We start from the raw sequence: 15500 nt of genomic DNA on the forward strand, positions 1-15500 counted from the left end.
CAAAATACAGAAACCGACACTGAAGATTTTGTTCCTCCACGCGAAAGCTTGTACAAATTAAACTTAAACAAAAATCTTCAGTGTCGGTTGTTTACATATTTTTATTGCGTGAAACAATGTTCAACGATTTGTTTCCACCATTATAGATATGTGACACATTCTGTGTAGTAGCACACGGCATACCATAAAAATTTGTTACACATGAGGCACGACCTTATTTTGAGACAATTACGGGCTGCAAGATTTATAATATACGGATGGGGCGATTTTTGAGCTCAATGACTCCCGGACTCTGAAAATACTGAGTGGGATTTGTTTACAAGAGCACAGAGAAGGCACCACACGTTGTCAAACGATGCTAGAAGTTGCGTAGAAAATTTTTCCTGCAATATCTTTTAGGCTTTCAGCCTCTGGAATTCCACGTTCGATAAGTGGGCACGTAGAGGTGGGCACGTTGAAAAAAAAAAAGAAAGAAAAAACGAAAAGAAAAAAAAAAAGAAAAAATGAAAAGAAAAGAGCAAAAGAGGGAATGTACTATATAGGTACTCGGAAATACCCGAGTTTATATTTCAAGTTATATGAGCTGATATAAAAAAAAAAGAAGAAGAAAAAAAAAACATCCTTCAGTCGATGCATCCCCACTGCTCGCTAGCGCAAAGTCGGAGCACATTCAATCGGTGCGGTCATTTAATTACAAAATAACTCGACATAGCAACAAACAGCATGTCATGAATGCCTGCTTCGTCAAGCCTCTTAATGAATGTACCAAATCAAACCATGAATCTCTTGAGCAGCCTGCTATTATAACTATTATAATGGTAGGTATCACCTAGGTGAGTATGAAGCGCCGTATGTACTGAATGATGATATCCTTGTGCTCTGTACTTGTCCACTTGCAGTTAATTGCCTCTGGGGACAACCTGCGCCTGCGGGTCAAAACGAAACGAAAAAACAAAACGTCCACTATCAGTACAAAATGAGGCTGTCAACGCCCGAACCGAAAACAAAAAAAAAAAAAAAACACACGTTATTTTCCATCTAACCCGTACCGAACCGAACCCGAACATTTCATTCTTTCCTTTTTTTTTTTGTTGCCTATCCTGAATCGAACTGGAACTGAACCGAAAAAATTTCATACGGTTACAGGTTCACGAATTGGTTCAGAAGTGAAATACCTAATTGTACTATCGACCGGCCTTTTTCTTATTATTTATTTTTTGTACGATGCCAGACGAGAGTAAACGTTTGTGACTGTATCGCCCGTTTTTTTGTGTTTTGCCGGAACAAATGAGGGCCCTGACCGGGTTCTGCCAAAAGGCTTTCAGCACTTCGCTTTTAGTTTTCTGCAGACGACCACGGGAGTGCAATACGATAAAATATCAGAGGTCTGCTACTCCCTTCGGAGGCCATGACCATCTCGTGCAACGAAGAGGCAGAGAGCGAAACCGAAACTATGCAAAAACTTTCGTGCGTTTTCCTAAGAACGCTTCGTCTCGTGAAACCAAGTGGTCGTGGCGAGGCAGCAGTAGGCGCTTCCTGGAACGGTTATCTCACAAAAAAGAAATAATCTTGCCAAGAGTTTCCATGTAGAGCAGCAATGGCGCCTGATTGATAAGCACGATAACGTGCGCCAGGCAAGCAGGTAGTTGCGTTGCCAAGGGAAGTGGCTGCAGGTAAAAGATTTAGACAGACAAAGGAGCAACCATGGCGTCCACTTCAGGTACGTTATGAAAACATTTTTCTAACTGAGGCTTAGTACTCCATAGCATGTCCCAAGGTCTGCGTGCTCGTAGACTATGGGACCTTCTTCTCATTGTGCCGCTCTCGTTGAATTTCAGTCGTGTGCAATAGAATATATCGCTGTGCAGTGTTTGGACAAATGTTTATACGGGCTCCAGCGCATTCCTTCCTCAAAGTGACACGCTAGCAGGGAATTGTGCGGACTTGGAAACAAGCGACTGGGATTCCTATAGGCCAGGCATCGGAACCGGAACTGTACCCGAACTGAAAACCGAAAAAAAAAAAACGTTATTTTCTGACGAACCCGACCGAACGGAACCCGAACAATTTTTTTGCTTGTCCTGAACCGCACAGGAACTGAACACACACAAAAAAAACGTACGGTTACCGCTTCGGGAACCGGTTCAGAAGCGAAATAATTGTACTACTGACCGACCTTTTTTTGACTCACCTGAAACGGTTATCTCACAACTTGCTCTTACAACCGCGTACGCTGAGTGTAGGCACGCTTTCTTGTAGCGAAATTACTGCCCATGGACCGGTTAAACCGGGACAGAAAAAATGTAACAGTTCCAATGAAAGATGAAAGTCACTGAAAAGCTTAGCCAGCTACAGGACTCGAACCCACATCTTCTGGATTGCCGGTCCCAATTGAGCTTAGCTAACACGCCTTCTCAGCGACTTCCAGGGTGCGTCATCTGAAGGGACAAGCCAGTCACTCTCTCTCACTCATCCTCCTTTCACTCTTGCGTTTTTGCTCACTCACACACGCATTCATATACGACGGGATCGACGCAGGCGGCAACTGTTGAACAAGAGAGAACTGATGTTCTGAGGGTGGAACAACATAGAAAGGACAAACGCATACAAGGCCCTGTATGTGTTTGTCCTTTCTATGTTGTTCCAACCTCAGAACATCAGTTCTCTCTTGTTCAACGCTTCCAATCCCTGTAAATGTCCCGACCGGTGACTGGTTCTCTTTGGTACGTTCCTTTTCGTACGCCACAAAAAGGCGTACACCTATCTTCGAATCAGAAGCGATAACCCTATCATTCGTGGAAATGGCTGGAGCACAGCATGCTCTGCGGCGAAGTTCTGTTTTTAGAGTTTAGTTTAACTATGCTGCTAACTAACTTGCGATGGAGTAGTTTAACTGTAGCCCAACTACTTTTCGGGGGAGGCAGTTAAAACTACTTCTTTGACTACTGCAATGTATTTTAAGTACACCTGTAACTACTTAGCATTGTTCATCAACACCAATCCCATTCTATATAGTGCTCTTGAACACCTACACTCTTAAAAATGAACTTCACCGCATAGCATGCTCCTAGCCAACCATCACCTCGAACGATAACGTTCTCGCCCTAGATTGGTTGAAAACGGTAGGCGGAGCCCATTTTGTGCCCATTATGCACGGCACAGAATAGGCTCCGCCTCCCGTTTTCAACAAATTAGGGGCGAGAACCTTGTCATTCGGGATGATGGTTGGCTAGGAGCATGCTATGCGGTGAAGTTCATTTTTAAGAGTGCGGGATTATTTTTGCACATACGTACCACACCCCACAACAGTTTCAACGATGTACAGCTCTGGTCAACCTTAATAATAACACTGGAAAAAATTCGGGTCTCATTTCCAAGCGCTATAGCAGTCACCCTTGGGGCACTGGGGGAATGTTAAGTGAACAAAATCATTGCGTTAAATTAACAGAGTAATTTTGTTCAATTAAGATTTCTTAATTATTAAGATTTCCTCATGGCCCTGAGGGTAGCTGCAATGGCGCTCGGGAACGAGACAATATTTTTTTCCAGCGTTATTATTAAGATTGACCGAGGCTGTACCGTTCATTCCGCCCTCATTTCAACATCCTTTTGTCACCCTCCACACACATGTTCTAAATTCGAGGGTGTGTGCTCGAACGTCCCGGTTCCGATCCCAATATTGCGGCAAGTCCTCCGACATACCCGAGACCCCGAGTATTCCGGCCCGGACACCGTGACTAAAACCGCAGAGAACATGCATCGGGATATTACTATGGAGTGCTGGGACGCATTTCCAAAAAGGGTCCAGCCATGCGAAATGGCGAATTATTAAGACGGGGACCATGTACAATACCTTCATCCAAAATATGTTCGTGTCGAAAAGTTATGGAAATGGTCGAGGATGCCTGGGAGATTTCAGGCAAATACAAGGTGAAATGCTGCGACCGCTGTAACGAACGAAAGTCACGACACACCTATACTTCTCCTTCCAGAAATCCAGGCAGATGCACAGCCATCAGTGTAAGTGCCGGAGTTTTGCTTTTTTTTTTCTCTCCTCCTTCTTTGAAGGGCTTAGTCTTCAAGAATGATGAGTGGATACTTGCTCTGAGTATATCAAGGTAACCTGGTTTTTCCTCAGACATATGTCAGCGTAGTTCCCCTAGAAGTCAGCCCAGGACGCACGTTGCCCCCAGAGCGGTAGTCGTGACGTCACCCACCTCCGTGAGGCGGACAAAGACCCCCACCGCCACCTCCAAAAGAATGACGTGCTGTGAAAATCAGTCTACACACTTTTATGAAACTTTCCATTTGACCGTGTACTATATGTACCAACGCCATGTGGATAAGCAAAGCATAAGGTGTCGGTGGTACTTCTGAAAGATGTGCTGGTAAAAGGGCTTGCCGTTGTCGGCCTCACAGAGGTGGGCAACGTCAGGACTGACGCCCTGGGGACAATGTGCGTCCTTGGCCGACTTCTAAGGGAACTGTGCAAAAATATGTCTGCATCATCTGAGGAAGACCCAGAAAAAACCTCAGACAGCACAGCCGGCAGCGGGACTTGAACCCGGATACCTCCCGGTGTCCACGTCACATGGCCAGCACGCTAACCATTGAGCCGCGCTGAACACGCCGCAAAAGAATCTCTCCGCAAATCATAACCGTTCTTTCGGCATCCGTAGCTTATGAAGACGAGCAGGTGCACGGCCATTGGTTAGCAAAGGTTTTCTGCGTTTGAAATTGTCTCGAGCGATCGGCTGGTGCTGATGACATCATCACTTTTGAAGTGCACGTAGCAAGGGAAGGAAATGAGACAGTGTGCAGGCGCTTTGTTCAGTGTAGGCGGCGCTGGTTGACTGCGTGTCGAGGGATGGCCAGGATAAGTTTCGGTTTCGTCACTGTCTCGTTATCAGTACATGACATCCTTACCCACACTCTTAAAAATGAACTTCACCACATAGCACGCTCCTAGCCAGCCATCATCACGAGTGACAACGTTCTCGACCCTGATTTGTTGAAAACGGGAGGAGGAGCCTATTTTGTGCTCATTATGCACGGCACAGAATAGGCTCCGCCTCCCGTTTTCAACAAATCAGGAGCGAGAACGTTGTCACTCGGGATGATGGTTGGCTAGGAGCGTGCTATGTGGTGAAGTTCATTTTTAAGAGTGCAGTTTCACGCCTGCTTTCCAAGTGTACCTATCATTCGCCAGCCATGAAGCACACATTCTAAATTTCAGGCCCGACAGTTACGACCCCGGCGTGGAATGCTGGGAACCCTTCGAGAGAGAATACAGGATGGATCGGAAGAATCAGGGCTTCTGCCTCATCATCAACGTATTGGTATGCGTTCATCTACCCGTCCTTTATTTATGAGCTAAACACCGCGCCTTCTTTCCCGGCACTCTTTAGCGTTTCAGCATAGCCTCGTGCCTACAGCTGGAAGACAGGCGAGAGGACCTCTTCAACAGAAAGGCAAAAACCATAAAGAATACTTTTGAAGCTATGGGTTTCAAGTGCGAAGATGTCGAATGCCGGACATGGGAAGAAATGAAAGAAAAGCTGAATGAGTGTAAGTTTTTGCACCTTCCATCACTCTCGCGCGGCACACCAGGCAGGCGTAGTACATTCAATGCAAATACATCAGCTCTCCCGACTCAGACTGCTTGGTATAGTTCAGCGTCATTTTCAGTCATAGCCTTGAGCGGGACCTTCTAGATTATGGCGACCATGTTGTAATCAGCAACCCCTATGGGGAGCCCGTCCGCACGATCCGCTAGGGGCGCTACTCATCGGCACGCGAGATCTGCGTCACGATTGGAGGATGGAAGTTTGAATTCTGAACGCGCAGAAGCGTACGTACAACTACCGTAGCAGACGACAGCAATAGCTCCTGTGAAAACGCGTAGAATGATGATGATAATATCAACCTCAGAATGAAACATCTGTGGAATATCCTCCGCTTGTACAGAAATACTATGGTAAGCGGAAGTACAAAGTATTGTAAAGGTTGAGGAAGCAATAACTGGGACGATGAGAAGCGCCACCGCTACCTTCCAAAAATGCGGCGCTGGGAAGGGGTGCCCAGTCGTTATAATCTAGTAGGTCGTGGCTTTGAGGACGTCACAGCGTGGTGAGACCCAGGAGAACAAAGGCTGCTTTTCAATTTCGTCCAATATACGACTCGTAATGCCCCATGCTGGTGTCGAATTAGAACCAATCCAACAGAAATTATCTCACCAGAGCGCGCTCTACAACGATACAAGGCAACCAATCGGCGATACCGCTACAATGCCTCAAGGGCCCCGCATCAGGCTGATCTCATGGCTTCGATCATGAACAATTGGCTGTGAAGTACCAAAGACCTGGGCATCCGCAATGCCCCAACACTGGGGTAGTAGTTCTGGCAACTGCCGCTACGCTATGGGATTTGGCGCTAGTTAGTACTATTCGTTACCACATGATTTGCCGAAACCGCGGCAATATACGATGGGCTGTGTTGACAACGACGAAGAGGTACGGAAGATGCTAGCGCGTGCTTAGCAACAGCCCAGTAGCGGATGAACGACGGCTGCAATGATGATAGTAGTGCACATGTGGCGCTTGCAACGGTCATTAGCGTAACTAACCCAGAACCCCGCTCTCCCATAGGCAGTTGCCATTGTTGTCCAGGCCTCTAGTATAGAGTGGGTCGTGGTGAATACGAATGATTTAACAGTACGCTCGTGTTTAGACGTATGTACAGGTCACGTCAATCTTAATAATAACATTGGGGAAAAACGGTCTCGTTCTCGAGCGTGATTACAGCAACCCCTGGGGCCATAAGGAAATATTAATAGAACAAAATTGTCATGTTCCTTTAACGCAAGGATTCTGTTCACTTGGCATTCCTCTAGAGCCCCCGAGGGTGGCTGTTACCACGCTCGGAAATAATACTTTTTTTTTTTCAGTGTTATTATTAAGGTTGACTGGAGCTGTACAATTACAGCGTAATTCTGTGGAACGTGCCCTCTTGCATAGTTTTAGGTGCTACTATTGCCTTGTCGTTACAGACAAAGACAAAAAACAGGAACTACGCGACAGCAATTGTTTTGTCTGTTGGCTTTTGACGTGCCGAACCGAAGACAACAAAGTTGTCCAACTGCACGCGCACAACAGACCAATGCAAGTGAATGACATCGTTGATCCATTCATTGGAAAGAACTGTGAGGAACTTGTCGGAAAACCGAAACTGTTTTTCATTGAGGTAAGTTCGGTCGGTATGGAGTTCGTTCAGCATGGAAAGGTGGAATGTGTATTGCGGCCACGATTACACATAATTACACCGCTACCCAGGAAATCGCCACTATAGATATCTTCATGATTTCAGACGGGGTCAATTTATGAAGCGCAAGACCATCTTAAGCAGTAGCTCGAGTACAGGACGGGTTAAGATCAGGGTCGCGGAATGGGGCCGCCAATTCAATTCCGAGGAATGGGAGATTTGTCATAATTCCGTTCCTTTCAATTCCTCGGAATCAAAAGGTACGGCCAATTCCCACCCCTGGAATGGATTTGGCAACTTCCTTCCATTGCGTTAATGCAATCCATAAAAAGAAAACCCACCTGGGCGCCCAGACCATTCCATTCCAATTCCGTTCCTGCGAAAAACTGCCTACTTCCATTCCCATTCTATTCATACACTCTAAAAACAGAACTTCACGGCATAGCACGCTGTGCGCCAACCATTGCCAAGAATGATAGGGTTACCGCTTCTGATTCGAAGAGAGACGGGGGCGTACGCCTTTTTTGCGGCAATTTTCATATATCCAAATTGTCACAAAAAGGCGTACGTCCCCTTCTCTCTTCGAATCAGAAGCGATAACCCTATCATTCGTGGTAATTGTTGGCTCACAGCGTGCTATGCGGTGAAGTTCTGTTTCTAGCGTGTAGGCCAGTTTCCGTCATTCCATTCCAATTCCATTCCGAGCTCTGATAAATCTGGAATGATTCCGGAATCATTCCAACTCCGGACTGGCAACTCCGCAATCCTGGTTAAGATTATCCAGAAAGTAAAGGCGAGAAGAGTAAGACGAGAGCAGTTCGGTTATTCTGCCCATTTAGCTCTCTCTCTCTCTCTTTTAAAGCGTACACTCTTAAAAATGAACTTCGCCACATAGCACGCTCCAAGCCAACCATCATCCCGAGTGACATCGTTCTCTCACATGATTTGTGGAAAACGGGAGGCGTACGCCTTTTTGTGACAATTAACATTTCTGCATAAGTGTCACAAAAAGGCGTACGCCTCCCGTTTTCAACAAATCAAGGAAGGGAACGATATCACCCGGGATGATGGTTGGCTAGGAGCGTGCTATGTGGTGAAGTTCATTTTTAAGAGTGTATGGTACCGCAGTCCACAGTTCCACTGCGCAGAGTTCGCTTCTCGGCTAACCTGTTTTTGTACTGTAGGCAGACCTTGCAGAGAAGAAAAAAGAATCCACACTCGCTGACGATAGATCCCCCTCTGACAAGGCCCCCCACAAGATACCTAACACCGCAGATGTCCTCGTGGCGACCTGTATGATTGGAAAAGGTGAGGATTCACATTGACATGCGTGATACGAATTGAGACCGTATAGATAAATGGGAGACAGAAGACCAAAAGTACACTCTTAAAAATGAACTTCACCGCATAGCACGCTCCTAGCCAACCATCATCACGAATGATATCGTTATCTGCGCTGATTTGTTGAAAACGGGAGGCGTACGCCTTTTTTGTGACACTTATGCTGTTCATAATTGTCACAGAAAGGGCGTACGCCTCCCGTTTTCAACAAATCAGGGCAGATAACGATAGCATTCGAGATGATGGTTGGCTAGGAGCGTGCTATGCGGTGAAGTTTATTGTTAAGAGTGTAAGGTAAGTAACAAAAAAGGGGTTTGTTAAAACTTTAAAAAGTTTTAAAAGCTAGGGGCAATGTCTAAGTAACGGCGGAAGTTCCGCCTTCGTCAGGACAAAAAAAAAAGAGGTTTTCCTAACGAAGGCGGAGCTTAATTCCGCAGTTAATTCGGCGTCGCCCCTGTCTTTTATAAATTTTTAATTTTAAATGAGTCCTTTCTTGTTAGTTTCCCTACTTTTGTATACCACGCTATATACCCATGTTTTGTATATATATGTTTATAAGTCCCAAACGTCGCCACACCAGCATTGGACAGCTGTTTCGGCCTTATTGGGCCTTCATCAGCAATGCGTAGGTGAGCGACGTTTGAGCGAGTGGCGTCGGAAGGTCACGTGGAACGTGATGTCCTCCCGTCAGGCAGTCATAAGACACATCTGAAAGCCCAGTGCAAAGCCAGTCAAGTGTATAAGGGGGAAAAAATTAGCAGGAGCTCTATGGAGCTCTTCGATATATATACATATATATACGCTACAAAATGGAGGTTCGAACGACCAGGATGTTGTATATAGATAGGGGAGAAAAGACACCAGAGGCTGAAGTAGGGAGTGGGGGAAAGTAATTTATTAAGCTGGCATTTAAACTAAGGGTCTGGGGAAGTCTACGTTTCGGCGGAAGCTCCGCCTTCTTCAGCGAAGAAGGCGGCTTAATAAATTACTGCCAGCTTAATAAATTACTTTCCCCCACTCCCTACTTCAGTCTCTGGTGTCTTTTCTCCCCTATCTATATATATATAGTGAACATGGTCCTGACAAAGACAGTGCCAACGTCGACCGTTCTTTTATAATCTATGTGTTAATTTACCCATTGAATAAATTAGTTTTTTTTACTTTCCTGTAATCTGTCGTCCACGTCCTATTATTTTACTTTTAGTGAATGGTATATATAGCCGTATACATACATATATATATATATATATATATCTTGAAAAGTTGGAGTTGGATCGGACGGCTGCGTAATTATAGTTGAAATAAATGGGAGACAGAAGACGAAAGTAGGGGAAGTAACAAAAAATGGGTTTATTAAAACTTAAAAATTATAAAAGTTAGGCAGGATGTCTACGTTACGGCGGAAGCTCCGCCTTCTTCGGGACAAAAGAGCTAAATTTAGCACATTTAGCTCTTTTGTCCCGAAGAAGGCGGAGCTTCCGCCGTAACGTAGACATCCTGCCTAACTTTTATAATTTTTAAGTTTTAATAAACCCCTTTTTTGTTACTTCCCCTACTTTCGTCTTCTGTCTCCCATTTATTACAACTATATATATATATATATATATAAAAGTGAAATAATAAGACTTGGACTACAGATTACAGGAACGTTAACAAAAACTAATTTATTTAATGGGCAATTTAACACATAGATTAAAAAAAAAGAATGGTCGACGTTTCGACAGTGGCACTGTCTTCGTCAGGACTTTTTGTCCTGACGAAGACAGTGCCACTGTCGAAACGTCGACCATTCTTTTTTTTTAATCTATGTGTTAAATTGCCCATTAAATAAATTAGTTTTTGTTAACGTTCCTGTAATCTGTAGTCCAAGTCTTATTATTTCACTTTTATTCAACTTCGTAGCCGTCTGATATATTAACCTATTTGTTCTATATATATATATATATATATATATATATTCAATATTATATATATATATATATATATATATATATATGTATACATATATAGTATATGTATACATATATATACAAGGCTCCGACATTGACACTTTGCGTCCGCACTGACATTCTTCGAGCAGCGCTACAGCGTGGCTCAACTCTATGCAATTAGCAAAAGTTTGCAGGAATCGTGTGCCTACACTACTATGTAACAGCTGTCATTGACGAGATTTCTGTGTTTTAATTAAACCTTGCTCTGTAGGACGTTTCTATTCGGTCGTTTCATTTATCCGGATGGCCCGGTATCCGGACGATTTCGCCGGGAACGGCACCGTCCGGATAAACGGGGTCGACTGTAGAATACAGTCATTTGAAAATGAATCTTATGGGCAGCGCGAGCTTTCTAGCAGTTATGTGTTCTCAGAAACTTCGAGGTTCCGAAGAGACGAAAATTAAAAGAAATTTCGTGCAAATCTACACCTAAAGATCTACACCTAAAACTAACCTTCATCTGCCACCACTGTCACTGTGCCGTAAAGTATGTTTTATTATTATAACCCTGTTTTGAAAACGTCACTCATCCTTAGTCCGAGTTACATATCACCAAGATTAGACAACAATCAGAAGGTCGGCATCTGTCGTTACTTAACATACACATTTGCAAAATCATTTGTGCCACGAACATCCATTGAATGAAACCAGCTTCCCACTTCCATCATCTCAATCACCGACATCCAGCACTTACAAAGATGCACTGTCCGAACTGTTACTCATGTATAATTTTTTTGTTTCTGGCTTTGGGTTGTATTTTGTTCTTTTGAAATATCCTGCTCCCGTCTGTAATGCTTCTGCCCCGACGGCAAATGAAATACGTAAATAAATAAATTACGGTGGGACAGAACCCTAACACGAGCACAACAGATTCCTTCTGACCATCCTACCTCGACTTCTATCGTTCTTTCAGGGGACATGCGGTACACAGAGACCGTTTGTGACGTCTTCGGCGAACACATCACCAAGGAGCCAGTGAACGAAATCGCAGTCCTATTGGCCGAAGTAGCAAATCGAATTGGTAGTAGCAAATCGAATTCTGCGACCACTAGCCCGACCCAATCCACACTTACCAAACACCTATACCTGACAAAGGTGGGTACCTTGCAAATTTCTTTCAAGTAGCTTTCGGGGAACACCAGCTAACACACATCACGGCCCCCCAACAACACCGAATATCCTCTGGATGTACGAATAATGTCCTAACGAATTCGTACGTCCGACGGACATCTGAGGGATATCCATGTGACGTACGAATTCGTCAGGACATTATTCGTACACCCAAAGGATATTCAATGTTGTTCGGTCTCCGCGCGTCCAGTTTTATTTGTGTGTGTTCGGAGGTCTACTCTTGGTTTACCCTTCTACTACAAGACTGGTCATGGCCTGCCGGACAAGCATGCAGGACTAGAAATATCGCGTGAGCGACGCTTGCGTGACGACGTGGTCACTTTTTGTGTGTTTGTTGCTGGAGTGGTAAAGCATGCAAGTAATCAAACTTGTACAACAATGGAGGAAATCAAATGAATCTGCAGCTGTAGCACAGCGCCAGCTTGCAAACGAACGATTCAAGATGACTCTCTCACAGACAGGGGTACGAAACAACCGATAAAGTACGTACTTACGAATGAAACGTTATTCCCGTCACAGAGCTGCTTTTTGTTGAACGACAGCCCCAACCGCAGTAAGAACACGTAAACAAAACTTTGGATCCGCAATGGTGCTTACATTTTAGGAGTAAATCCCTTTGGAAAAGCACGGAAAGCAGCGCGATCAACAAGCCGTTGCTAAACCGAAGCTTCAGAAGAGGATCACGTGGTGGACAGGAAATAATGGCGGCTTTGACAGGAGCGACCGCCAGAGGGGCCCCACGGAAATCTGTTCGAAACTGCCGCTCCTGTGTTTCCTTCCTCCATGCACAGAAGCGGCCGTGTGGGACACATTATCTTGTCCCAGATAGGCACCTCCCCCTGTTTTGAACCAATCAGGACACAGAATGATATTATTATCGGAATGATGGTTGGCTAGGAGCGTGCTATGTGGCGAAGTTCTGTTCTAACAGCGTAGTTACAAAGATGGCGGATTCTGTCACCCTCTCTCCCGACGCCCTTCGACGTCACGAGTCGCGCCGTGACGTCATGACACACGCCGTTGGACGAAATGAGGCGGAATAGAGCGCCAGGAGAAATACTGCAGCGCCACCATGCGCCATTATTAGGGGAGCGCACTTTCCGCTGCAGCGTACACTGTTAAAACAGAACTTCACCACATAGCACGCTTGTAGCCAACCATCAGTCCGAATGATATCATTCTGTGTATTGATTTGTTGAAAATGGGAGGAGGTGTCTATCTGGGACAGATTATCTTGTCCCAGATTGGCGCCTTCCCCCTGACACAGAATGATACTATTCGGAATGATGGTTGGCTAGGAGCGTGCATGGTGGTGAAGTTCTGTTTTAACTGTGTAGAGTCATGCGGCAGAGTGAGTATTCTGGCGCAGGGAGAGAGCGTGACCTCTCTGCGTCCGGCCATCCTATCTGCGGCGCAGTAATATTTTGAGAGCCCGACGGAGTCGATTCATTTTCCTTCTTAAGATGAACGAGACTATAAAGACCATCCACTCGCGAAAACAGCGTACGGGAGGAGGAGGGAACGTAGTGACGTCAAGTGGTCCCCGGCCACGTGACTCGTGACGTACAGCCACAAAGTCGAAGCGCGTATAAGCGACGCGTGAGCCGAGAAGAAACAAAGAAAAAGGAACGAGGATCGTGTCGGCCGTCTGCGGCAGCTCACTTTTTTCTTTTCTGTATTTACTTCCTTACAAGCCCGAGGACATTACGTAAGGGGTACAGAGACCTCCGAACAACAAGGCATAAATTTGATTGTGCAATGCCATATACATTACACCGCGGAGCGTAAATATTTGTCATGTTGGTTCCAGATGGACCGCTTGACAGACGAGACACCGAAAGTAAGTAAGGCCATCGTAAATGTGATCTCGTATTCTTTGTCGAGGATCGCGATTTTGGAGTGTGGCTCGATCTTATTTTGAAGCAAGTATCAATCAATGAATCAATCACTGAATATATGGTTTGTCTTGTCATTCCAGGAACCTTCTGTGCGCACCTAATGCCCAAGTTACATGCTGTCGCAAGGAAACCATATTTATCAGCATGCTGAAAGTACACTCTTAAAAATGAACTTCACCACATAGCACGCTCCTAGCCAACCACCATCCCGAATGACAACGTCCTCGCCCCTGATTTGTTGAAAACGGGAGGAGGAGCCTATTTTGTGCCGTGCATAATGACACAAAATAGGCTCCTCCTCCCGTTTTCAACAAATCTTGGGCGAGAACGTTGTCATTCGGGGTGATGGTTGGCTAGGAGCGTGCTATGTGGTGAAGTTCATTTTTAAGAGTGTACCTGGCACCAGATTTGAGAGGGAGATCCATTCCAGGTTTTACTTATTAAAATATAAATGGCAGTTAATTCGCATCGACGTGAAGCTGCATTCAGAGTTTCACGGCCATGACAGTCAATTTTCAATATAAATACACGTTTAATACATCCTATGTAGTATATAGTATTCATTCAAACAAATACAGCTACACTGCACGTGATCCGCCAGGACTATGCAGACCTTTCACATATGCCGTACCTGGCACGTGCGCAGATTTATCAACGCATGCGCACGACTGCAAGGAGGAGCAGAGGAAAGAAGTGGAGAGGGGGAAAGGGAGGTATTCGAGAGAGCAGAACAGCCTTAGTCAGCTGCGGTTGACACGACCCTTAACCACTGTACTGCATGACATCACAAAAAATGGGTTCCAAAGTAAACGCCGCTGACTACTCTAAAAACAGAACTTCACCGCATAGCACGCTGTGCGCCAACAATTGCCAAGAATGATAGGGTTATATACCGCTTCCGATTCGCAGAGAAATGGGGCGTACGCCTTTTATGTGGCAATTTTCACATATCCGAATTGCCACAAAAAGGCGTACTCCCACCTCTCTCTTCGAATCAGAAGCGATAACCACATCATTCCTGGCAATGGTTGCCGCACAGCGTGCTATGCGGTGAAGTCCTGTTTTTAGAGTGTACACTCTTAAAAATGAACTTCACCACATAGCACGCTCCTAGCCAACCATCATCCCGAGTGACATCGTTCGCTCCCCCGATTTGTTGAAAACGGGAGGCGTCCGCCTTTTTGTGACAGTTAACATTTCTACATAAGTGTCACAAAAAGGCGTACGCCTCCCGTTTTCAACAAATCAGGGGAGAGAACGATGTCACTCGGGATGATTGTTGGCTAGGAGCGTGCTATGTGGTGAAGTTCATTTTTAAGAGTGTATGCCGTATAGGCGATCTGCTCCATCTAGTTAAAAGAAACACGCACACACCATTTTCTTTGGAAATTACTTTATTACAAGTCATTTCAATAGATCAATAAGCGCGTGAAAATATATTTACAAGGACACCTCTTTGAGAGGTGTCTCAGTAATGATGATGTCCATGGCCTCTGTTGAGGAAAAACAGACGACGTGCAGCCTTTGCAGCACGCAATCAAACATCATTCATATCTTTTTCTTTTCTTTTTTTTTTTTCTTTTTGGCACAACCGAGGCGCGGATTCTTCATGGTGGGATGTTGTAGCATGCATTCATATGAGGCAAGCTTATAGTTTTGTGTGATGTATCACAAAATCCGCAAGCGTTATCGCAAGCTATGCACATCGAGGAATAACGTTACAGACCGTTCAGTAGTTCGTGTCTGCACTCTTAAAAATGAACTTCACCGCATAGCACGCTCCTAGCCAACCATTATCTCGAATGATATCGTTATCTGCCCTGATTTGTTGAAAACGGGAGGTGTACGCCTTTTCTGTGACACTTATGCTGTTCATAAT

The 15500-nt window shown here is 45.1% G+C and overlaps 1 protein-coding gene across 1 annotated transcript; it reads left to right on the forward strand.

Annotated features, from left to right (window-relative positions):
• Positions 1–1627: 1627 nt before the first annotated feature.
• Positions 1628–13829, forward strand: LOC135367984 (caspase-7-like). Its single transcript, XM_064601068.1, has 9 exons — positions 1628–1720; positions 3993–4020; positions 5237–5339; positions 5409–5568; positions 7049–7242; positions 8445–8568; positions 11506–11687; positions 13534–13563; positions 13702–13829. The coding sequence occupies exons 1-9, from the start codon at positions 1705–1707 to the stop codon at positions 13720–13722; spliced, it is 858 nt and encodes a 285-aa protein (XP_064457138.1). The 5' UTR covers positions 1628–1704; the 3' UTR covers positions 13723–13829.
• Positions 13830–15500: the final 1671 nt, after the last annotated feature.

Source organism: Ornithodoros turicata, chromosome 9 (assembly GCF_037126465.1).
Source record: "Ornithodoros turicata isolate Travis chromosome 9, ASM3712646v1, whole genome shotgun sequence".
NCBI lineage: Eukaryota > Metazoa > Arthropoda > Arachnida > Ixodida > Argasidae > Ornithodoros > Ornithodoros turicata.